At 41.9% G+C, this 24,414-nt stretch overlaps 1 protein-coding gene across 1 annotated transcript; it reads right to left on the bottom strand.

The window, feature by feature from the left end:
• Window positions 1-524: 524 nt before the first annotated feature.
• On the bottom strand, window positions 525-23,016 carry CDC23 (cell division cycle 23). The gene is made up of 16 exons (XM_006737207.3): window positions 22,823-23,016; window positions 22,668-22,740; window positions 19,481-19,618; window positions 17,936-17,978; window positions 16,883-16,988; window positions 16,645-16,777; window positions 14,930-15,107; window positions 14,746-14,843; window positions 14,516-14,597; window positions 3,334-3,487; window positions 3,094-3,213; window positions 2,460-2,535; window positions 2,093-2,154; window positions 1,885-1,963; window positions 1,688-1,807; window positions 525-1,486 (listed from the first exon to the last, which is right to left on the bottom strand). Exons 1-16 carry the CDS (start codon window positions 22,981-22,983, stop codon window positions 1,316-1,318), a joined length of 1,794 nt encoding a protein of 597 aa, XP_006737270.1. The 5' UTR covers window positions 22,984-23,016; the 3' UTR covers window positions 525-1,315.
• Between the last annotated feature and the right edge of the window lie 1,398 nt (window positions 23,017-24,414).

The following is a 24,414-nucleotide window of genomic DNA, read 5'->3' as shown; positions in this document are numbered from 1 at the left end:
TTTTTTTCACATTTTTTGTTTGAATTCCAAATTTAGCAAATTCATCAAAACAGGACTTAAAAAACAGGGAAAAAATTGAAAATTAAATATCATTTGGGGCCCTTAGAACCCTGCACAGGAATGGCAGTGGAGATGGGTAACTAGTGTACAGCTAAGCTAAGAAAAGCTTTGTAAGAAATGAATTCAAGGGACATTAGATACTCTAAGCCTTCCTTAATATAAAATGAACTGTCATTCCTTAAGAGGTGTCTGGGTAACAAACCTGTTCTGGAAACAATAAAGGAAGGCTGGGCCCTCAGAATAATCCATGGCATCTAGGGTTCAAATTTATTACAGCAGACATTATAGTCATAGCATATTACCTCTTACTGAATACACATGCACAGGCCTGAAACCCTCCAAGAACACAACAAGAATGATTCTCTTTACTTTGTCTAAACAAGTGAAGGGTGAAAAGGACAGTTTGTTGGAGATAATAGAGGGGAGAGAAAAATAACTATGTCAAAAATATTGATTACAACAGACCAGCTTGAGGTGAGTTTATTCTTGTCCATATAGCCACAAAATAACACTCCTGAATGTCCACGAAATTATCTGTTACTCCTGCCTCCTTGCTTTGCTTTAGTAAGGGTATAGCTAACTCCACAGGCTCTTTTGCCATCAGTGGTTCACTGCAAAGTAAGATTCTTTTTGTTCCTTCTTTGATTCAACTCTAGTAAGTTCCTTTCTATTTGAAAGCTTTTGGAAGAGTCCTTAAAATGATGTTTTAGAAGACCATCCCCACAAAGGAAGAACAGCTTCACTCTTCAAATATTCCCTCTGACAGCACAGTCATGCTCAGTAAATCCAAGAATGATGATGTCATGCCTACCCAGTGCCCTGACCTTCCTAGGGTACACAGTGCCCCTACTGCCTGCAGAGGGTAGAACAGCACACTTTTCTCCCTTCCATGCTTCTCTAAGAAATCTCACTCCCAGCAGCATTAAAACTTTGTTCCTGTAAGCCTTGCCTTTGCTAAAGTGCTGTTAAAGGGATGTTTTTTAGAGGCGGGGAAAAGATCTGGGAAAAAGGCCAAGATCCATAGCCACTCTCTGAACAGAAGGGAAATAGAAATGCTTCTAACCGGCAAAAGACAATTTCTGTTGCTGCCAGGATTCTTCTGTCAGTCTACACCAAGTTGATTCTATAAACTGTCCCCAAGGAGCTGTTCCATCTATACAAACAAAAAACCAAGGTCCTTGGAAGAACAGATGTGCCATTCCTTACACAGAGGTAAGGCTTAACATGGGTCTAGTAATGGCTTAAAAGTAGCCAACTATGGTGTGACTGAAGACAGGTTGAGTGGAGAAACTCTGCGTGTGGGAGTATTGTTAGCAGATAGTGAGGCAGGGAGGAAAAAGGGAGCAGGCATCTCAGTAGAGGGAGTCTCGCCTTGGTTCCGAAGTTGTAGGATTTGCCGGAGCAAGGCCTTCCCTTCTTCCCGGGTCTGAAACAAAGTCAGGCAACTGTTTCAAAATATGTCCAAGGCTATTCTCAAAAAAAAGTTCTAAAATGCTGATGTGAAAGTTTCACGTATCAAGGTAGCCTTTCCACTTAGCTTCTCACCCATCTTCCACCCTCAGATCACAGTAAAGATCATAAGTTTGAGCCTAAAATCCAAACCCTTTAATAAAGAACTGCTACTCACATCGTTGAATGCACAACACTTTTGGGCACAAGTTGAAGCTTCATCCCACAGCTTGCACTTAAAATAGTACTGGGCCAAATAGCGGAAAGCAGTGCTCTCTTCTAGGTGCTCCACTATTTCCTAGAGAAGGAAAGCAGGAGTGACTGAGGTGGTCAGGATGAGATCAGCAACCCAATTCTCATGCTCATGACACATACCCCACAGGAATAGATATCTTGGATATATTTGATGTAACACTGGGCAGCTTGTTCTGACTCAGTCAATTGTTCATGAAGCCTACAAAATAAATTGGTCTGTAAGTACAAATCAGATCTCAAAGAAAGCTAATGATAAAAAATAAAAGCACAAGATGCACAATACCAGAGAAGCCAACAGAAATAACAGCATTTCACTCCTTTCACTTACTTTGCCAGTTTCACCAGAGCCATTTTCTCCACATCTCCCACGGCATAAGCTCTCCAGTAACACTGTCAGAAAAATAAACTGGTCACTTTGACCATCGTCCCATGTACCATGACCTACCACATAAAGGCTAAAGTCCTACAAGCCGCCCAGAAGTGTGGACTTGCAGAATATAAAGCATTTTTACTAGACTGATATTCCCACTGATGATGTCAGCCCCGCTTTGCTTTTTAGCCTATGAGCCTATAAATACTTAAGACTTTTGTACGTAGATAGATCAGAATGAAGGACAATTAGAGCACAGATAGCCCAACCCTTCATCCAAACTGCTGATTTCCACTCAAATTCTCCAGGACCCAAATGCAGGTACCTTTTTGGCTTCCACTAATTGATTCAGTTTCTCATAACATTCTCCTAAAGCAACCAGCATACGAGAATCATTGGGCCTAAGAAAAAAGAGGAACAGGCATCTGAGCAAAGACTTTAAAAAAAACTAAAGTCCTCCCTCAAGGAAACACCATCACCGACCACTATTTCAAATCTATACAGTGACTGATCTTTAATCCAATACTTCATATAATTATATTATTTTGTGTTCACAATTATACTATTAACCCAAAAGAATACACTACATAAAAACGACCAAAAAGCATATGGCACGTTTAAACCCAGGTCTCTAAGAATCAAAACCATTCAATCACTGTGATTCTTCAGTAGCTATCAAAAGGTAAAGAAAAGGGGTGCCTGGGTGGCTCAGTCGTTAAGCGTCTGCCTTCGGCTCAGGTCATGATCCCAGGGTCCTGGGATCAAGCCCCACATCGGGCTCCCTGCTCCATGGGAAGCCTGCTTCTCCCTCTCCCTCTCCCCCTGCTTGTGTTCCCTCTCTCGCTGTGTCTCTCTCTGTCAAATAAATAAATAAAATCTTTAAAAATAAAAAAATTTAAAAAAAGGTAAAGAAAAGTATGAGCTCGTCTCATAACACATCATTAACCGGTCAGACTTACCGAAGCTGATGGGCCCGTCTATAATAATAAAGGCAATAAAATGGCATCTTAAGGATTTCATAGGTCTGTCCAAGCCCATACCAGGCTCTGTAGTCCCGTTTATTGACCTCGATGGCATGTCTAAGAAATGGAAGAGAGACTGGTAAGAGGGCAGAATCAAGGTTAGCGATTTGTAGGCTCAAGAGAGGCTCCTAACATCACAGTAATCCCCTCCACCTCACCCCTCAACTAGAACCTCACCTATAAGCCTGAATAGCAGCAGATGTGTTCTTCATTTCCATGTATTCATGTCCCATCAGTGTCCAGGCCCCAAGATACCGAGGATTCAATTTCAGGGCTCTCTGGAAATATAAGGCTGCTTTCTCATGCTGAGAACGCAAACTATAATAATTGCCTGATTGAAAAATAAAAAATATATATATGAATAACTGGACAGGTAAAAATGTAAGCCCACTAAAATAGCATTCCACAGAACAGGCATGAAACTATAACCCATTCCCCCAAGGTGTTTGAAGAAAAGCCAAATTGTACATAAAGGGAACATCATCATTCCCTTGGGAAATATAGTGCATCTATCACACATTCTGGTTTTAAAAAAAAAAAAAAAAAAGGTGTTCCCTAACACTTAAAGTTTTTCTTCAGTTTATTTCATCTGGATATAGCATTTACCCACATTTTCTTTTTTTTTCTCCATTTTTAAAATTTAAATTCAATTAGCCAACATATAATACATTATTAGTTTTGATGTAATGTTCATTGATTCTTTAGTTGTGTATAACACCCAGTGCTCATCACATCACGTGCCCTCCTTAATTATCCACATTTTCTTAACAAAGGGTAGGAAGGGACGCCTGGGTGGCTCAGTCAGTTAAACGTCTGCCTTTGGCTCAGGTCATGATCTTGGGGTCCTGGGATCAAGTCCCACATTGGGCTCCTTGCTCAGTGGGGAGCCTGCTTCTCCCTCTGCTTGCCGCTCCCCTCCACTGCTTGTGTGCTCTCTCTGACAAATAAATAAAATCTTTAAAAAAAACCAAACAACAAAAAAAAGGTAGGAAATTTCTATAGTATGCTTTAGATTGGTAGTTTTCCAACTATATTCCTAGGTTTCTTTTTTTTTTTTTAAGATTTTATTTATTTATTTGACAGAGAGACAGCAAGAGCAGAAACACAAGCAGGGGGAGTGGGAGAGGGAGAAGCAGGCTTCCCGCAGAGCAGGGAGCCCAATGCAGGGCTCAATCCTAGGACTCTGGGATCATAACCTGAGCCGAAGGCAGACGCTTAATGACTGAGCCATCCAGGCGCCCCTATTCCTAGGTTTCTAAAGAGGTACATACCTCAAGGGATAAAAAGGCAGAGCTCTGAGCTCCTCTCTCCCACAAGAATCAAAGCAGGTCTACTAGCATCGGTCTTGAAAAGAACAAGTGAAAGTTTTTGGGATTCTGTGGAAGATTTTATTTGCAGAAAGGGTATAGAAGCCATTTGACTTATGTCAACTGGTAAACGGATAAACAAAATGTATATATCTAAACAATGGAATACTAGTCAAGATTAAAAAGGAAAGAACTACTGATACATGCTACGACATGGGTAACTTCAGAAACAGCTAAGTGAAAGAAGCCAGACAATAAGACTAAATATTCCAAGATTCTATTTACATGAAAATTTCAAGAAAAGGCAAAATATAGAGTGAGAAGGCAAATCTGTGGCTGCTAGGGGATGCAAGGGGGACTGACTGCAAACACATTCAAGGGAACTTCCAAGGGTGCCAGAATATTCTAAACTGGATTTATGGCTATGATTACGCAACTCTATAAATTTATAAAAACTCATTGAACTGTAAACTTAAAGTTGGTAAATTTTATGGTATGTAAATTATACCTCAATGAAGCTGTTTTTTTCAATAAAGCTATTTTTAGAAAAAGAATAAACTATTTTTTTAAAAAAAGAACAACTGGGGCGCCTGGGTGGCTCAGTTGGTTAAGCGGCTGCCTTCGGCTCGGGTCATGGTCCTGGAGTCCCAGGATCGAGTCCCGCGTCGGGCTCCCTGCTCCGCGGGGAGTCTGCTTCTCCCTCTGACCCTCCTCCCTCTCATGCTCTCTGTCTCTCATTCTCTCTCTCTCTCAAATAAATAAATAAATAAAATCTTTAAAAAAAAAAAAAAGAACAACTGAATAAAGGGGATTAAAAGATACAAATTTCCAGTTATAAAGTAAATAAGTCACAGAAAGCAAAGTACAGCATAGGGAATACAGTCAATAATACTGCAATTGTATGGTGACTACGCTTATCATGGTGAGTGTTCAGTAATATAGAGAACTGTCAAATCTCTGTGTTGTACACCTGAAACTAATATAACATTAAACTTAATAACTGGGATGCCTGGGTGGCTCAGTCGGTTAAGCGTCTGCCTTTGGCCCAGGTCATGGTCCCAGGGTCCTGGGATCGAGCCCCACATCAGGCTCCCTGCTCAGCAAGGAGCCTGCTTCTCCCTCTGCCTCTGCTCCTCCCCCTGCTCTGTGCACTCTCGCTCTCTCTCTCTGGCAAATAAATAAATAAAATCTTTTAATAAATAAATAAATTAATTAATTAAACTTAATAATAATTTAAAAACCCCACAAATCCTGTTTCTAATGTAGCTATGAAGCAGAATGTTTCTAATAGTAAAAATGAAAAAATAACCTAAATAGTCATTAGCTGGGGAGTAGGGAAAGGGAAGGAATGAAAGCTGTATGTATGAACATGGTACATTTCTAGGCCAAAATATTGATTCCCCACCCAGAAAAAGGGATATAGCCCTATATAAGCCCTAGGTGCTAAAGGAGTGAGGATGATGGAGATATTAAAGAAGCTGGAACAAGCCAAGTTTTGAGCAAAGATCAAGTAGATGAGATTTTTTTTTTTTAATCTCATTTGGAAGAGCTAAAATATAATGAATGGTTACAACATGCTGGGCAAGCTACATTGGTATAAGTGGTTTCTAGGCATCAATTTATCTAATCCTCATGATAATTACCTGAGAGAAGGATCTACTATCCCTTTATTAATGAGAAAACTAGCATAGACAGGCTAAGTCCAAGGTCACACAGCTACTTGGTAGTACAACCAAGATTTAAACTTGAGTAGTCTGGTTCCAGATTCCAGACTTAACTATGCCATACTATAGTATATATGCTGTTATATATATATATATATATATATATACACATACACATACATGCTGCCACTCAGAGATTGGAATTCCAGAAAAGACACAGAAGGAAACAATCAATTCATATCATGACATAAGAGCAGAAGCAAGGACTAAACAAACAGGAGATCCCTGACACCACTCTATTCATAAGAGCGTTCATTCTCTCTCAGGTCCTCAGTTTCTTTTCTTCTCTCCATTCTTCTTTCTCCTTTTTAATTCTTCTGAACTGGCTACAATGTGAAAGCTGAAGTATATTTTTTGTCATAAACTAATATTCCTTATTTTTTATTTTTAAGGTAGGTGGGCTAAATTCAACAAACATTTATTGACCATATGTCAGGCGCTGTGCTGGGCATTTACAGATATGCCGAGAAAAAAAACAGTTCATTGAGGAGTTCACCTCAAGGGGCGCCTGGGTGGCTCAGTTGGTTAAGCATCTGCCCTCACCTCAGGTCATGATCCCTGGGGCCTGGGATCAAGCCCCCTTCCCCCTGCCACCAGGCTCCCTGCTCAGCAGGGAGTCTACTTCTCCCTCCCTCCCCCCAACCCCCCCAGTTATGCTTTCTCTTGCTATCTCTCTCTCTCAAATAAATAAAATCTAAAAAAAAAAGTTCATCTCAAATGATTATTAAAAAAACAAAAACCTCCTAAATCATTACTCTTCATATATATGTCTCCTTTGATTTTAATTGGCTCTAAGTCAAGAGGTGAAAAAAAGGATTGCTCCTTATCTCCCCGACCTCTGTTTCCTTTCTTCATGTACAGGGCACTGTTACCCATCCAGTTACCCAGTCGTTAATTCCTGTTTGTTCTATTTCCTAAATATCTTCTAAGTCCAACAGCCTCTCTCCATCCCTCCTGCTAGTACCTCAGTGTAGGCTCTCATCATCATTCCTAGATGGGATTATTGCAAGTCTCCTAGCTGGTCTCCCTGCTTCTAGTCTTGCCCTTTTTCTAATCCTCCCAGCACACTGTCTCCAGTCATCATTTGAAAATGAAAATCTGGGTGGCTGGATGGCTCAGTTGTTAAGCGTCTGCCTTCGGCTCAGGTCATGATCCCAGGGTCCTGGGATAGAGTCCCGCATCGGGCTCCCTCCTCGGGGGGAAGCCTGCTTCTCCCTCTCCCACTCCCGCTGCTTGTGTTCCTGCTCTCGCTATCTCTGTCTCTGTCAAATAAATAAATAAAATCTTTAACAAAAAAAAAAGAAAATGAAAATCTGAGAACTTTCATCACTCTCTGATTAAAAATTCTTCAGGGGCGCCTGGGTGGCTCAGTCAGTTAAGCGACTGCCTTCGGCTCAGGTCATGATCCCAGGGTCCTGGGATCAAGTCCCACATCAGGCTCCCTGCTCTGCGGGGAGCCTGCTTCTCCCTCTCCCACTCCCCCTGCTTGTGTTCCCTCTCTCGCTGTGTCTCTCTCTGTCAAATAAATAAATAAAATCTTAAAAAAAAATAAAAATTCTTCAGAAGACTCCTACCGCCTTCAAAATAAAATCTGAATGTTCAGCAAGGCATAAAAGACTCTTGAAGATCTGGCCCCTTTTTCTTCGGGCTCCCTGCTCCACGGGAAGCCTGCTTCTCCCTCTCCCACTCCCCCTGCTTGTGTTCCTGCTCTCGTTATTTCACTCTCTGTCAAATAAATAAAAATTTTTAAAATTCTTAAAAAAAGAAAAAAAACGCCTGGGTGGCTCAGTCGTTAGCTTCTGCCTTCGGCTCAAGTCATGATCCCAGGGTCCTGGGATCAAGCCCCACATCAGGCTCCCGGCTCGGCGGGGAGTCTGCTTCTCCCTCTGCCTGCCGCTTCCCCTGCTTGTGGTCTCTCTGGCAAATAAATAAAATGAAATGTTGAAAAAAGGGCGCCTGGGTGGCTCAGTTGGTTAAGCGACTGCCTTCGGCTCAGGTCGTGATCCTGGAGTCCCGGGATCGAGTCCCGCATCGGGCTCCCTGCTCGGCAGGGAGTCTGCTTCTCCCTCTGACCCTCCTCCCTCTCATGCTCTCTGTCTCTCATTCTCTCTGTCTCAAATAAATAAATAAAATCTTTAAAAAAAAAAATGTTGAAAAAAAATTTTTTTAGGGGCGCCTGGGTGGCTCAGTCGTTAAGCGTCTGCCTTCAGCTCGGGTCATGATCCCAGGGTCCGGGGATCGAGCCCCACATCAGGCTCCTTGCTCCGCGGAAAGCTTGCTTCTCCCTCTCCCACTCCCCCTGCCTGTGTTCCTGCTCTCGCTCTCTCTCTGTCAAAAAAATAAAAATTTTTTTAAAATCTTAAAAAAAAAAAAAGATCTAGCCCCTTTTGAACATTCCCACCTCCCACACCGGAGCTACTTCAGGCACAACGCCTGTTTCATACTTCAGTGCCTCTGCAGTGCAATGCCCTTCCCAAGTCAATCCTTTTCCTCCCTTACTAAACTCTTTCACATCTGCCTAGCCTTCAAGGACCACCTTCTCAAGACTTCCCTAATCACAGGCTACATTAGGTATCTTTCCTATGTACCTTCTCAGCATCTTCGGTTTACCTCAATCCTAACACTCAACCCATTGCATTATAGTTATTTTCTTATTAGTCTTCCTCAATAGGCAATTAGGGTAGGTACTACAATACAAAGCACAGTGCCTGGCACTCAGAAGATGCTCAAAAGATGTTTTCTGAATAAAAGAGAGTTCTGCCCATAATAGACTTTATCTTTTTTTCATAATGCTGACACTGAATAGATCATTTATTACCACTCTCACCTATGTTCCAATATTACATTTTCCTATTACAATTTTTTTAATGCTTTTTTTCCCATACTGAACAAAACAACTTCCTTAAGGGCTAGAAATAGTGAATTGATGGACTGAAATTCTTTTTTTTTTTTTTTTAAGATTTTATTTATTTATTTGAGAGAGAGAGAATGAGAGAGAGCACATGAGAGTGGGGAGGGTCAGAGGGAGAAGCAGACTCCCCGCCGAGCAGGGAGCCCGATGCGGGACTCGATCCAGGGACTCCAGGATCATGACCTGAGCTGAAGGCAGTCGCTTAACCAACTGAGCCACCCAGGCGCCCGATGGACTGAAATTCTATCAGCTCAATTCTATCGATTCTTAATAAGAACTTCCTGACCTAGAAAGATACGAATATATGATCTCAACGCTGTGTCATCAAACACCTAGCAACAGACATCTCCCTTTCGTTTCCAGGGAACCTAGGCGTTCAGTCACAAACAACCAAGCTTACTTTTTTTTTTTTTTTAGATTTTATTTATTTATTTGGCAGAGAGAGACACAGCGAGAGAGGGAACACAAGCAGGGGGAGTGGGAGAGGGAGAAGCAGGCTTCCCGCAGAGCAGGGAGCCCGATGCGGGGCTCGATCCCAGGACCCAGGGATCATAACCTGAGCCAAAGGCAGACACTTAACGACAGAGCCCCCCAGGCGCCCCCCAAGCTTACTTTTATCCAAAAGTGGCCACTGATGTGTTGATGTCAACTGATGATCAGGTCACACTAGTGTGGTGGAGTACATAAGGCCATGGTTCTCAACCACGGATGATTCTAACCCCAAGAGTTGGCAGTATCTGCATACATTTTTGGTTGTCACAACTGGGGAAAGGTTGCTGGCATCTAGTGAGTAGAAGAGGGGGATACCGCTTACACCCTACAATGCACAGGACAGCCCTCTACAAAAAAATTATCAGCCCAATATGTCAATAGTGCAAAGACTGAAATACCATTATACAGAGAAACACTGACCCTCATCTCTTTTCAGAGGTTTGAAAATCCTTATAAATTTTTTAGTAATATTAAGGTTAGGGCGCCTGGGTGGCTCAGTTGGTTAAGCGACTGCCTTCGGCTCAGGTCATGATCCTGGAGTCACAGGATCGAGTCCCGCATCGGGCTCCCTGCTCGGCAGGGAGTCTGCTTCTCCCTCTGACCCTCCCCCCTCTCATGCTCTCTCTCTCTCTCTCTCTCAAATAAATAAATAAAATCTTTAAAAAAAAAAAAAAAAAAAAGGTTAAACTATACACACTTTTGAACCACCCTTCACTGTTAAGAAGATATTACACAGGGGCGCCTGGGTGGCTCAGTTGGTTAAGCATCTGCCTTCGGCTCAGGTCATGATCTCAGGGTCCTGGGATCGAGTCCCGCATCGGGCTCTCTGCTCTGTGGAGAGCCTGTTTCTCCCTCTCCCCCCGCTCTTCTCTCTCTCTCTCTTTCTCTCTCTCTCTGTCAAATAAATAAATAAAATCTTTAAAAAAAAAAAAAAAGAAGATATTGCACAGAAACAGTTGCATAAACATGCAAAAATAAATGTACACATACAAAAATGGCTCCTGATTGGGTGACGCACCTGGGGATGTCCTTATTTCTTTTTGTTTTGTTTTTTTTTTTGTTTTTTAAAGATTTTATTTATTTGTTTGACAGAGAGATAGCGAGAGCAGGAACACAAGCAGGGGGAGTGGGAGAGGCAGAAGCAGGCTTCCTGCCAAGCAGGATGTGGGGCTCGATCTCATGACCCTGGGATCATGACCTGAGCCGAAGGCAGACGCTTAACGACTGAGCCACCCAGGCATCCGGATGTCCTTATTTCTTGACAAGTCTTCTCCCACTTCCCAGTGATTCCTTGTAATTAGAATATTGTTAAGGCTAGATCTCAAACCAAAAAAAAAGGGCTTCTTGGGGCGCTTCAGTGGCTCAGTCGGTTAAGCATCTGCCTTCGGCTCAGGTCATGCTCCCAAGGTCCTGGGGTCGAGCCCCATGTCAGGCTCCCTGCTCAGCAGGTGTCTGCTTCTCCCTCTCCCTCTGCCCCTCCCCCTGCTCATGCTCTCTCTCTCCCCTCCTCTCTCTCAAATAAATAAATAAAAATCTTAAAAAAGGGGCGCCTGGGTGGCTCAGTCATTAAGCATCTGCCTTCGGCTCAGGTCATGATCCCAGGGTCCTGGGATGGAGCCCTGCACTGGGCTCCCTGCTCAGCCAGGAGCCTGCTTCTCCCTCTCCACTCACCCTGCTTGTGTTCCCTTTCTCGCTGTCTCTCTCTCTCTCTCTGTCAAATAAATAAATAAATAATCTTAAAAATAAAATAAAATAAATTTTTTTAAATCTTAAAAAAGGGGGTTGCTTCTTGATGGTTTCATCCTCATAGTCGTATTTATCCTAGAAGCCACCTCTATTGAGGTATAATCGCAAACAAAGGCTTTAGCCAAGCATACCTCCTGGTAAAGGAGCCTCAAAGCTCACTGTGGGACACTCCCTGGCTGTAAGGACTTCACATCGGGTCCAGAATGTCTTAGAGACCAAAAGCCACCAATGGATGATGGGAAACTGACTTGTTTTTAAACAATTTTATTTATTTATCAGAGAGAGAGAACGCACAAGCAGGGAGAGCTGCAGGCAGAGCAGGCAAAGGGAGAAGCAGGCTCCCCGCTGAGCAAGGAGCCCGAAGCGGGACTCGATCCCAGGACCCTGGGATCATGACCTGGGCCAAAGGCAGATGCTTAACCGACTGAGCCACCCACGCGTCCCAAGGGAAACTGACTTATTAAACACCAGGCAATGCTTACAGATATGCCTGAAATAATACTTAAAATGTGTCAAACTTTAAACCCAGCTACCCTTATGCCTGGACCTGACCATCATAACTTCTATAGAGCATAACTGTTCAGAGGTCATGACCTTGCTTATTGGAGTCAACCAGATTTAAAAGATTCCCCTATCAAAAACGCAGAAGACAACTAGTTTACCAATGGCAGTTGTTTCATGAAAAAGGGGTAAGAAAAGCTGGGTGTGCTTTAGTCAGTCTAACTCAGACTGTTGAGGCCAAAGCCTTGCCAGCAAACACGTCTGCCCCCAAAGCAGAATTAATAGTGCCCACCTGTGCTTTGCAATTGGCAAAAGTCTTAAAAATATTTATACTGACTCCAAATATGCCTTCCTCGTCCTATATGCCCATGGAGCAATTTAAAGAAAAGGGGATTATTATCAAGCCATAACTCCCCAATCAAATGGGCCTGAAATTCACACAAATTCAAAGGATGACCCTCCAAAACTGAAGAGCCCTTAATATCCTGACTGCAGTGCAAGAAGGCCCAGTATTCGATGGCTGGGTCCTGGCTGAGACCCAATGGCTAAGTGACTCTAACTTGTGTCCATGGCTCCCCCAAGCTGGATAGGCCGCTGTACTCCGGGTTTTGCCTGGATGCACGGACACATTGTTAAAACCATTACCATTATTAAACCCAGCTAACCTTCCAAATTTAAAATAATGGTGGACATGTTTTGTGTCTCATTGGTATGACCACCTGGCATCCATCTTTGTTCCCTCTTTAAGATTGGAGGATGGGGCGCCTGGGTGGCTCAGTCATTAAGCGTCTGCCTGCGGCTCAGGTCATGGTCCCAGGGTCCTGGGATCGAGCCCCACATTGGGCTCCCTGCTTGTCAGGAAGCCTGCTTCTCCCTCTCCCACTCCCCCTGCTTGTGTTCCTGCTCTCGCTATCTCTCTCTCTGTCAAATAAATAAATAAAATCTTTAAAAAAAAAAAAAAGATTGGAGGATGTTGTTTGACACAAAGAAGCTCTTAATAAGTACATGGTCAAATCCTTATATTACAATCAAAGTAACATTTCTCTATTAAATACTAAAGTAATACAAATGTGTAAAGCAGCTTTACAAAACAGAATGACCTTAGGTGCTTTAACCGTTGCACAAGGCAGAACTTGCTCTATCATAAAAACAGAATGCTGTGTATACATTCCAGATTATCACAAAAATATTTCTGGGTTTTTAACTGACACGAATACTCAAATTGGCGTTTTAAATGATCTCTTTCCTTTAGTGACTGCTTTAAACTCCTGGACTGGAAGAAAATTATGGTCAACTATTAAGGATCTCTTTATTGGACTTCTCATTCTTATAGCCATACTAATCTTAATGCATTATCTTTTTCAGTATCTCTCTGCTTGGTGCTGAGACTCCGTCCCTACAATGACTTCACATTGACAGATGATCCCTCCTACTCAAAGAGATTCATATATGTTGACCGTGTTGGATTCAGCTGCCTCCCCTTTAATAACTCCCCTATATGTTCCCCAACTGACCAATGTTGACCTAGGTAGGGGCATCTCTACACCCCTACTCGGCAGGAAGAAGTTACAGAAGATGAGCCCTTCCACCTTCAACAACCTTAAAGATTTAAGGGTCAAAATTGTTCAGGGGCAAAATGATGAGGGAGCAGAAGGCAAGCTGAAGACAAAGCATAAGCTGACAGCCTACAACCTCCCCCTACCCCCTCACTCCCAGGTGGGACTTGTGTGACTTTCTTCCAGGAATCTCCCAACTATCTTAACGTTAATACCTTGCTAGAGGGGAAAACAACCTTAACTTGACAATGACAAGGCCTCCAGTATCTTGTAGGTCCGTCCTCTTTAGCATATGAAAGTCCTTTTGAAACCTCCCTTTTCCTTCCCCCAACTCCAAGTGTATAATCACCACTCCTCAAGACCCCAGTGCAGCAGCTCTTTCTGCCCACGGGTCCTGTACAGGTTCTTTAATAAAACCACCATTCTGCGTGCGCACGCACACACACACACACAAAATGGTTCCTGAAACTGTTTTTATATTAACAAACAGTGGCCACAACTTAAATAGAAAATTATTACATAAAAATGATGGCACATCTATGTAATAAAATACTAAATAGCCATCAAAATAATACAAATTTGGATGTACTAAATAAAAAGAAAAGATATACTGTTAAGTTAAAAAAAAAAAAGAAGAAATTACAAATCATTGTGTGTAATGATTTGTTTTTGCAAGCAAATTATACACACACATGCACCCACACACACATTTTTAGTATTCACACAGAAAAATATTCTGGAGTCATGCTCACTGAACAATCTTGGGAGTGGGATTATACCCAGTTTTTACATTCTATAGTATATGATTTTGTTATCCTTGATGCTTTTATACTATTATTTTTACATTTGCATTACTTACAATAAAAATAAATCTTAAAAGAAAAAAAAAGTGGGCGCCTGGGTGGCTCAGTCGGTTAAGCGTCTGCCTTCGGCTCAGGTCATGATCCTAGGGTCCTGGGATCAAGTCCCACATCGGGCTCCCTGCTCTGCGGGGAGCCTGCTTCTCCCTCTCCCACTCCCCCTGCTTGTGTTCCCTCTCTTGCTGTATCTCTCTCTGTTAAATAAATAAATAAAATCTTTAAAAAAAAAAAAAAAGATTAAAAAAAAAGTAGTGACTCTTACCAATTACACAGCATGTTTCTACACGATATTTATCTATCTCACAGAGGTTGTGAGCCAGATAACTCAACTCAGACTTCATGCTCTGGAAGAAAAGAGAAAGACAATCTAAGCATGAATGAGGAATATCCCAACCTATTTTTCTTATAGCTAACGCAACTCAGTGACAATCCAACCCAGGAGATTAAAGCACAAAAGAGCCTGACCAAGTCTAAGCAAAAGAAGCAGCTCACCCTCACATAAAGAAGGTTGGAGAATGTGTCCATATTTTCAATCCTGTAAGGATCTTGTTTCCTTAGCTCATTAAAAATAGAAAGGGCTTTGTCAATATCTGTAGAAAGAAGATAAGAAAGTTTAAAAAACAACACAGTGCTACCTTCAGGATTTGATGGTATTTCATTATCCTTATTCACTCACCTCTGATATTGTGATAGGCAACTGCAATTTGGGAAACAATATATGAGCTCTTAGAGAAGCCCACATCAATGAGATTCTGATACTTTTGCAGGGCCTCCTCTATCAACTGCAACTCTGTGTATATATGAGCCAGAAAAAACTCTTTCATCCAGGTGTCTGGCAAAGACAGGAACTTCAGCTGGCAGCAGGAGAGAGAGGGACACACTTAATATACTTTGACCTCTCTTCCAAATGAACATCAAGGAACTATCTTTATTGTCTAAAGAAATTTATCACCAAAACTTTATGAGAGCGCCTAACAATGAACACAGGGCAGTTCAATTAAGTGAAGAGGACTCACAAACATAGTAGGGAGGAATGACCTAGTTGAGGAAGACTTCAAAGAAAAGATAGGATTTCAGGTGAGTCTTAGAGGATGGGTAGAACTTGGAAAGAAAAAAGAGAGAGGAAGAGAAAAAAAGAACATTCTAGACAGGGCAACAACATAAAGACAGGCAAAACAATCCTGATGAGTGTGCGTGAATTGGATGAGGAAGCTAGCTTAGTTTAAGGGGAGGCTATGTGCTCAAAAGTAGTGAAAAAATAAGACTGAACTGGTAGGGCAGGTCCTATGGTGCAATAGGAAGTGGGATACAATAGGAAACCACTACAATTTTTGGCAAGAGAATGACACAATGACATGGGTGTTTTAAGAGTAAGTTTGAAAACAGTATACACAATGGCTTGGGAATGGGAGTGTATAAATGGAAAAGCTAGATAGAAAAGCAGCTATTAATTATAAGTAATCCAAATCTAAGTTGAAAACCAAGATGGCAAAGAAAACCAAGAGAAAGAGATGCATACAAGAAGGAAACCATGGGAAGGTCTGGCAACTGACTAGAAGAAAGGAGATTAAGAGAAAGAACAAATATGACTGTGCAGCATCAAGACTGGGTGTCTTGAGAAATAGTGATGCTGTCAAGAGAGTCTCTCAAGCTGGGAGGAAGAAAGAGAATTTGTCAGGCAAGATCAGAAACTTGGTTTTGCATATATTGAGTTCGGAGATAAATTTTCAATGAAAGTCTAGTAGGCAGTTAGAGATAATGAATAGGAATAAACCAAGGTAAGATTTCAGACACAGATTTAGCAGCACATATCATTATTGGGGGACATCAACCAGCCTTTGGCTCTTTAAAGCCAACAAAATGAAGTATATAATCAATTCCATTAACTACTGAAGAATGGCAAAATAAACTCTATAGACAATGTCCTCTAACAATGACTAATAAAATGATTGCAGTTTACATTATTTCATTAATTAACAAATCTATAAATCTTTACAGAGTCCTAGGAAAGCTCAGAAGAGACCTTAAAAATGTTTTTAATACAATCCTTGATATCAGAGAAACCTTTCCTATGGCATCTTTAGAATAAGGAAACAAAGTATACTAACATTTAGTGTATACAACAAGTTACAGTAAAATTTGAATGTGAAAACATGAAATAAAGAGAAGATACTCTAATATAACTACACCCAAATCCAACAGCAACTACCAGCCAAAAGCCAGACATTAGACTTTCAAATGAAGACTGAAATTCCAATAGTGAAAGAGATTAGAGAAGGAGCAAAGACCTAGCTACAAGCAAAGGTTTAGCAAACCTCTCTCCTCCGATCCCATTACAGAATTACATAAGACTTGGAGCAGAGGGTCTTTCACATAAATTTCTCAATTTACCATCTCTTTGTCTGTAATCAAGTTACAGAGTTCTAGCCAGGCTCCCCAATGCAAAGGCAAAACATGAGTAGCCTCCACAAACACATCAATGGCCTCTTTCACCAGGTCCAGTTTTCGAAGCACCACACCATATCTAGGAAGGTAAGAAACAATTACAGGAGAAATTAATGTTTCATAACACCTCCCTTCTACTCAGAAGAAAATGTTATAGAAAAATCCAAATTACTCTAACACTTACAGATAAAGGCCAAATCCATCAAGTTCCCGAGCCTGGTGTTTTTTGCTGAGTTCCACTCTCAATTCTCTAAGTGCCTCATTTTTCACTTGTCCTTTCTCCAGGGGACCTAGGAAACAAAATCTCAGCTCTAAGGAAAGACTGCCAATGGTCATTTCGTAGACCTAGACGTTCCTTTTGAGCATCAGCCAAAGTTACAACTGGAACTTAGAGCAAATGCTGAGAAGTGGACAACATCTTACACAATCCATTTACTTTTTCCAGAAATTATAACTGATAACTGGTCTGCAGTCATATTTTGTTAGGCTCAAAGAGGTTTTTTGTTTATTTGTTTGTTTTTTAAAGATTTTATTTATTTATTTGACAGAGAGAGACACCGCGAGAGAGGGAACACAAGCAGAGGGAGTGGGAGAGGGAGAAGCAGGCTTCCCACAGAGCAGGGAGCCCGATGCGGGGCTCGATCCCAAGACCCTGGGACCATGACCCGAGCCAAAGGCAGACGCTTAACGACTGAGTCACCCAGGTGCCCGTTTGTTTGTTTGAAGATTTATTTATTTATTTTAGACAGAGAGAGATAGAGTGTAAGTGGGGGGGTGGGGAAGGAGAGAGAGAAAGAGAGAGAATCTCAAGCAGATTCCCAGCTGAGCGTGGGGCTCAACCTTAGGACCCTGAGATCATGATCTGAGACGAAATCAAGAGTCAAACACCCAACGAACTGAGTCACCCAGGCGCCCCAGGCCCGCGGAGGTTTTTAAAAATTTGAAATAGTTATCAATGTTTAAAAATCACAAGCCTCAACTAAAAACCTGAATTTCCAGCTTCAGGTTCCAAAGAATGGGGTAGGGCCAAGGGAAGAAAGCCTTGACAACCCTAGGCCCACATTTCCTCAAGGCAGCCCTCAGCCAGAGGTATGTAACAAGCAGGAAATTGTGCTCTCTCATTTTTAACAGTCCTCCTAGGTCCACTTCACACATTTATATTACCTGCCTGGCTCATATAGGCATTTGAGTGTGCAACCCTGCTTTAGTCCAAAAGATAAGGGAAAGAAATTCATACCTAGGCTATCAACTGTTTCATCGTCCTTCTTCTTTTCTCCAGACTGTAAGAGAAAATCAACAAAAAGGTCTTACCTCAGTTTATTTCGAAACTCATTCTAAAACTAGCAACCTGATTCCAGCTAAAGGGCCCAAGTCCAACCAAATGGCAAATACTACTAGTCACTACTCTTATTTTTTATTTATTAAAGATTTATTTATTTATTTTAGAGAGAGACAGAGACAGAAAGAGAGACAGAGAGAGAGCAGGGGGGAGGAGCAGAGGGAGAGTCCTAAGCAGACTCTGAGCTGAGTGCGGAGCCCAACATGGGGCTGGATCCTACAACCATGAGATCAAACCAGAGCGGAAACCAAGAGTCAAAGGCTCAACCAACTGCGTCACACTGGTGCCCCACAGTCTCTACTTTTAAACAACAATTCAAGGGCTCCCAATGGTCAAATCTGGAATAATCTGAGCACCAAACTAATTAAGTACAGTACTAAATTATAAATGATTAAAAAAAATATAGGAATCTTTGATATTAAACAAATAAATGGAGAAGGGGAGGGAAAGCTCACATATAGTAGAACGCCAAGTGGCAAGTAGTAAATGTGGAGAGAACAATGGCATAGAAAATCATCTTTTTGCAACATCATAGTAAAGAATACTTTAGGCAAGAATGAACAATGACTATTTAGGTTATTGACATTTTATGGCTATCACAAAAAATACTTTAATAAACATCCCTATTCATATATCCTTGTGCATATATTGAAGTATTTCTACTGGACAAGTTAAGTTTCTTAAAGTAGAATTATCTGGTCACAGTATTTCAAATGGACATAATCTGCCAAAATTGACTTCTAAAACGTCTTTACCAACTTTTACTACTAAAATAGGGAGTCTACTGCCTCACACCTTTGTCAATAATGAATATTATCAGGGCACATGGCTGGCTCAGTCAGAAGAGCACGCGACTTGTGATCTTGGACTCGTGAGTTATAAATAAAACTTAAAAAAATATATTGTCAATTTTTTTTAAAGATTTTATTTTTTTAAGTAATCTCTACACCCAGTGTGGGGCTCAAACTCATGACCCCAAGAGATCAAAAAGTCACATACTCCACGGACTGAGCCAGCCAGGCGCCCTTATCAATAGTTTTAATATTTTCTTTTATACTGTCACTTTTTAACTTTATTTATGATAGCTTCTTTATTACTGTTAAGTATTTATAAAGTACAGTTAACAAGTAGACTACTGCTAAACTATTTAAAAGATTAAAATTTGGGGTGCCTGGGTGGCTCAGTCGTTAAGTGTCTGCCTTCGGCTTGGGTCATGATCCCAGAGTCCTGGGATCGAGCCCGCATTGGGCTCCCTGCTCAGTGGGGAGCCTGCTTCTCCCTCTCCCACTCCCCCTGCTTGAATTCCCTCTCTCGCTGTGTATCTCTATCAAATAAATAAAATCTTTTTAAAAAATAAATAAACAAAAGATTAAAATTTTCCCCCTTGGTATTAAATACGGATGCTTCACTGAAGGCAGAATGACATCTTAAAATGGCCCTCACCAGATATCTGGAATACATGTATAGGAAATAGGCTTTCTTGCTATTGCAGCCATGCAGGAAATGTGCTGCTCGATCATACTCTTTAACATCAAAGTAGGCTTTGGCCAGGGTGTAAGCATCCATATCCTGGGCATCCTCCTAGAAGAGAGACAAATATGTTAAGTGTTAGAGAATCAGACAATAAAAATTCAAATTCAAGAAGCATATTCATTTAAAAAAAAAAAAAGAAGCATATTCATTAACTTCAAGATGTAAGAAAAAGTATTTTCTTCCTCCCCAAAACCTAGCATATATATTTATTTACATATACATATATATGTAAATTACTTTTGTATATTATTTTATTATAAACTAAGGTTATGAAAAAAAAACTTTTTTTTAAAGATTTTATTTATTTATTTGAGAGAGAGAGAATGAGAGAGAACACATGAGAGGGGGGAGGGTCAGAGGGAGAAGGAGACTCCCTGCCGAGCAGGGAGCCCGATGTGGGACTCGATCCAGGGACTCCAGGATCATGACCTGAGCTGAAGGCAGTCGCTTAACCAACTGAGCCACCCAGGTGCTCAGTTATGAAAATTTTTTTAAAGATTTTATTTATTTGATAGAGACAGAGAGAGAAGGAGAGAGAGAAAGAGAGAGAGAGCAAGGGGAGGGGCAGAGGGAGAGTGAGAAGCAGGCTCCCCGCTGAGCAGAGAGCCTGATGTGGGGCTCAGTCCCAGGACCCTGAGATCATGACCTGAGCCGAAGGCAGATGCTTAACCGACTGAGCCACCCAAGTGCCCCCCAAGGTTATGTAAATTTTTTTCAAAATAAAAAGTTGGGAAAAAAAATAAAAATTTAAAAAACTAAACCAAGACACTTAGAAACGTGTACTGTTTCTTTAAATGCTGTGGGAAGTTGCATAGGCTTTAGTGTTAGGGACCTGGATTCAAATTCTGATTCCTTGATTTCCTGGTTTCATGACATTAATAGGGAAGTTACTTAGTTTCTCTGAGAATTCCCTTCTTCATCAGTAAAATGGAGCAAGTAGTACAGATTTGAGGAGGAAAAAGTGGAAAAGTAATGGAAAATGTCTAGCATTAATATCTGCCATTTGCTTCTTCTAGGCTTTCAAATATGTATAAAAATGCAATATACTGGGATGCTTGGGTGGCTCAGTTGGTTTAAGCATCTGCCTTCAGCTCAGGTCATGATCTCAGGGTCCTGGGACAGAGTCCCCCATCAGGCTCCTTGCTCAGAGGGGAGTCTGCTTCTCACTCTGCCTGCCCCCCCGCTCATGCTCTCTCTGACAAATAAATGAATAAAATCTTTTAAAAATGCAATATACTGTGCAATTACTTATATTTTTTATACTTCAAAAAGTTCTGACGTGTTAGTATTGCAAAAGGCATAGAACACAGACATAATTCTGGATATAAATAAAAGAGATGATGCACATTTAAGTTTTTTTTTTTTTTAAAGATTTTTATTTATTTATTTGAGAGAGAGAGAGCACATGAGAGGGGGGAGGGTCGGGAGGGTCAGAGGGAGAAGCAGACTCCCTGCCGAGCAGGGAGCCCGATGCGGGACTCGATCCCGGGACCCCAGGATCATGACCTGAGCCGAAGGCAGTCGCTTAACCGACTGAGCCACCCAAGCGCCCCGATGCACATTTAAGTTAAAAAAGAATATAATCCCCCCAAATTCTAGGGGTAGGTTGATTAAAACTTTATTTTTTTAAGAATTTTTCTTTTTTTTTTTTAAAGATTTTATTTATTTGACAGAGAGAGACACAGTGAGAGAGGGAGCACAAGCAGGGGGAATAGGAGAGTGAGAAGCAGACCTCCCACCTAGCAGGGGGTCCAAGGAGGGGCTCAATCCCAGGACCCCGGGACCATGATCCCAGCCGAAGGTAGACGCCCAACGACTGACCCACCCAGGTGCCCCATGATTAAAACTTTAATAAATTCATTCTCCTTATCCTTCTCGCTGCAAATATTACCAGAACAAAATTGGAATCAAAACATATTCAGTGTTTTCTTCATTGGAACAAGTCCTAAATGTGTCCATTCAGCTTAGGAGTCTACCGGCCTTTTTCACATCCACTCACCATTTTCTTATTTCCTTCCCCACCCCTTCTCATCTCCATTATACCTTTTGGAGTAGGAAATATTCACTGTTTTTAAGTGTGTGTGCGCGCGTGGGGGGGGGGGGCGGACGGAGGAGGGTCAAGAAATGACATCTTCAGGAAAAACAAAATGGATTATGATGAAAACCATTCAGACTACACAGACTATGTAAAAATACCTGCTATATAGATCATACATAAAATATATTCATATCTAATTTTCTCAATATCCCCTTAAAGTAGATACTATTAATATCTGCATTTCACAAATGAAAAAACTATGGCTCAGGATATTATGTAAGTTGCCAAAAGTCACTAGTGTAGCTGAGATTTGAACGCAGAACTATCTGAATCCAAAGCCAGTTTCGCACTGTTAAAATCTTTGATTCTTCTCGGGACTCCTGGGTGGCTCAGGCGGTTGAGCCTCTGCTTTCAGCTCAGGTCATGATCCCAGGGTCCTGGGATGGAGTCCCGCATCGCATCGGGCTCCTTGCTCAGCGGGGAGTCTGCTTCTCCCTCTCTCTGCCGCTACCCCTGCCTGTGCTCTCTCTCTCTGACAAATAAATAAATAAAATCTATAAAAAAGGGGGGGCGCCTGGGTGGCTCAGTCGTTAAGCGTCTGCCTTCGGCTCAGGTCCTAATCCCAGCGTCCTCGGATCGAGCCCCACATCCGGCTCCCTGCTCAGCGGGAAGCCTGCTTCTCCCTCTCCCACTCCCCCTGCTTGTGTTCCCTCTCTCGCTGTGTCTCTCTCTGTCAAATAAGTAAAATCTTAAAAAAAAAAAAAAAAACTTTGATTCTTCTCATCGTTAAGGACATTGTCTGGGCTACAAAACCTTAAAAGGTTGAAATCTTAAGCAAGGACTGTTTACTAATTCTCTCCAGCTTAAGTAAAGCACCACCAAATCTTTACAAAGATCAACAAAACCACACCGATAAAATCGTTTAAAACATTCAGCTCTTTAAATGCTTGAATTCCCTCCACAAACATTCCTGATAAGCAGTATGCTCCCATCCAGCGACAGGGTACTCGGTAACTCTTCGCGTTGATGAGGAGCGCTGGCAGTGATGGAAGTCCTTACCTCTGTAATAGGCGGCGGCGGCTGCAGCTCGGCCAGAGGCAAGGCGGGGAGGGAGAAGGCCAACTCCGCGGACCTGGAACACCCAAACTGAATTAGCTCCAAAGCCCCAAAGGCCAAGGATCCAAGTCTAGTCCCTTCCGACCCCGACATCTCACCATTTGCTACTGTGCAGTAGGCCCCGCTCCCGAGTAAGGCCTGCGATGAGTAGCAGCTGCTTCTTAATTTCTCGCAAATTTGAGAAATCGCTGGTCGCTGACAGGACCGGCACCACCGCAGCAGTCACAGCCACCGGGACTATAGAGGGACTCGCAGCCATTTTCCTGTCTCGCCACTCCAACCAATCACCAGCGATAATGCTAGCGGTCCGTCCGCACCAAAAAAGTCAGCCAGTTATTGGTAGGTTTCTGCTCCAGGATATCCAATCAGAGGTGCTACTTCTCGCAATGTCACCATGAGGCCGGGAAAGAAGAGACAATCCCATCTCCGATTGGTCAAGAGCTACTGGGGCGGGAAAGTTAGAACTAGAGAGGGTGTAGGGAGAAAAAAAAAAAAAAGGCATCGTCTCTGGGCGGGGCAAAGAAGGACGAGCAACTAGAATAGGTGGATTGGGAAACTGGGGCTGGGAGTAGGGGCAAGAAAGGGTGCAGACGAGAAAATGCCCTGCACTTTAGTGGTGATGTGGTTGGACGAGAGAGTGTTGTCTGTGGGCAGATTCTGTCCTGGACGGCGAAATGATGTACGTGTCTAGCAAGGTTGCCCGCTGTCCTCTGGATTTTTCCTTGAGTAGGCTGTATGGCCACAGATGGAGAATCCTTCCTCTTTATCCACCCCAGAGAGGATAAGGATAGTTAACATTTATTGAGGGTTTACCCTATAACAGAACAGGTTCTGTACTTTTTACAAGTGTGGTCTGGTTTAACCTTTAAAACAGCTCTATGATATTCGTGTCGTCCCAATTTTACAGATAAAATGGAACCTCAGGGAGTTTCTATCACTTTTCCAAGGAGAGAGTCTAGATTATAAGCCAGATCTACCCCTAGTGTTCTTAAACATTACGTGAACACTTTCAACCTTTTTGTTGTTGTTGTTTTTAAACCTTTCATAGTAATACATGACTTTACCAGCTCTCTTGAGAATTTTTCAAATCATTTGTCATTCCTTGGGTGTTATATAGAAGTGCTTTAGGTTAAAGCCTGTTGTTTTAGATTAGTATATATTATTAAAATACATCTATATGTAATATTAAAGATTGTATAATAAAGTCAACTTTATTGCACCGTAATATATAGTATGTGAAGGCAGAATTCTACTTTTTTCTTGTTACACAAATAATGTACACTTTACACTTGTTTTAAATTTATAATTTAAGAAAAAAAGCATGATTTGTTAGCAAGTACAAAAATTGCATTTTATCATACCCATGTGTATATCTTTTTTCTTTTCTTTTTTTTTATCAGAGAGAGAGCGCGCGCATGCAGAAGCGGGGGGAGCAGCTGGCCCAGGGAGAAGCAGACTCCCCGCTGAGCAAGAGCCGGCTATGGGACTCCGTCACAGGACCCTGGAATCACTGTCCCATCTGGAATCATGACTTGAGCCGAAGGCGGACCTTAACCGACTGAGCCACCCAGGAGTCCCACCCATGTGTTTGTATACTGAGTATAAACTGGATATATACTGACATGTAGGATGAAATGTAATTGTTCATGGCTTTATAGGTAGTCAAATAATGCTTCATGACTTGTTTAGA

Source organism: Leptonychotes weddellii, chromosome 7 (assembly GCF_054177405.1).
Source record: "Leptonychotes weddellii isolate Sample4059 chromosome 7, ASM5417740v2, whole genome shotgun sequence".
Taxonomy (NCBI): domain Eukaryota; kingdom Metazoa; phylum Chordata; class Mammalia; order Carnivora; family Phocidae; genus Leptonychotes; species Leptonychotes weddellii.
The sequence above is the reverse complement of the archived record's forward strand: the minus strand, read 5'-3'. Positions and strand labels throughout refer to the sequence as shown.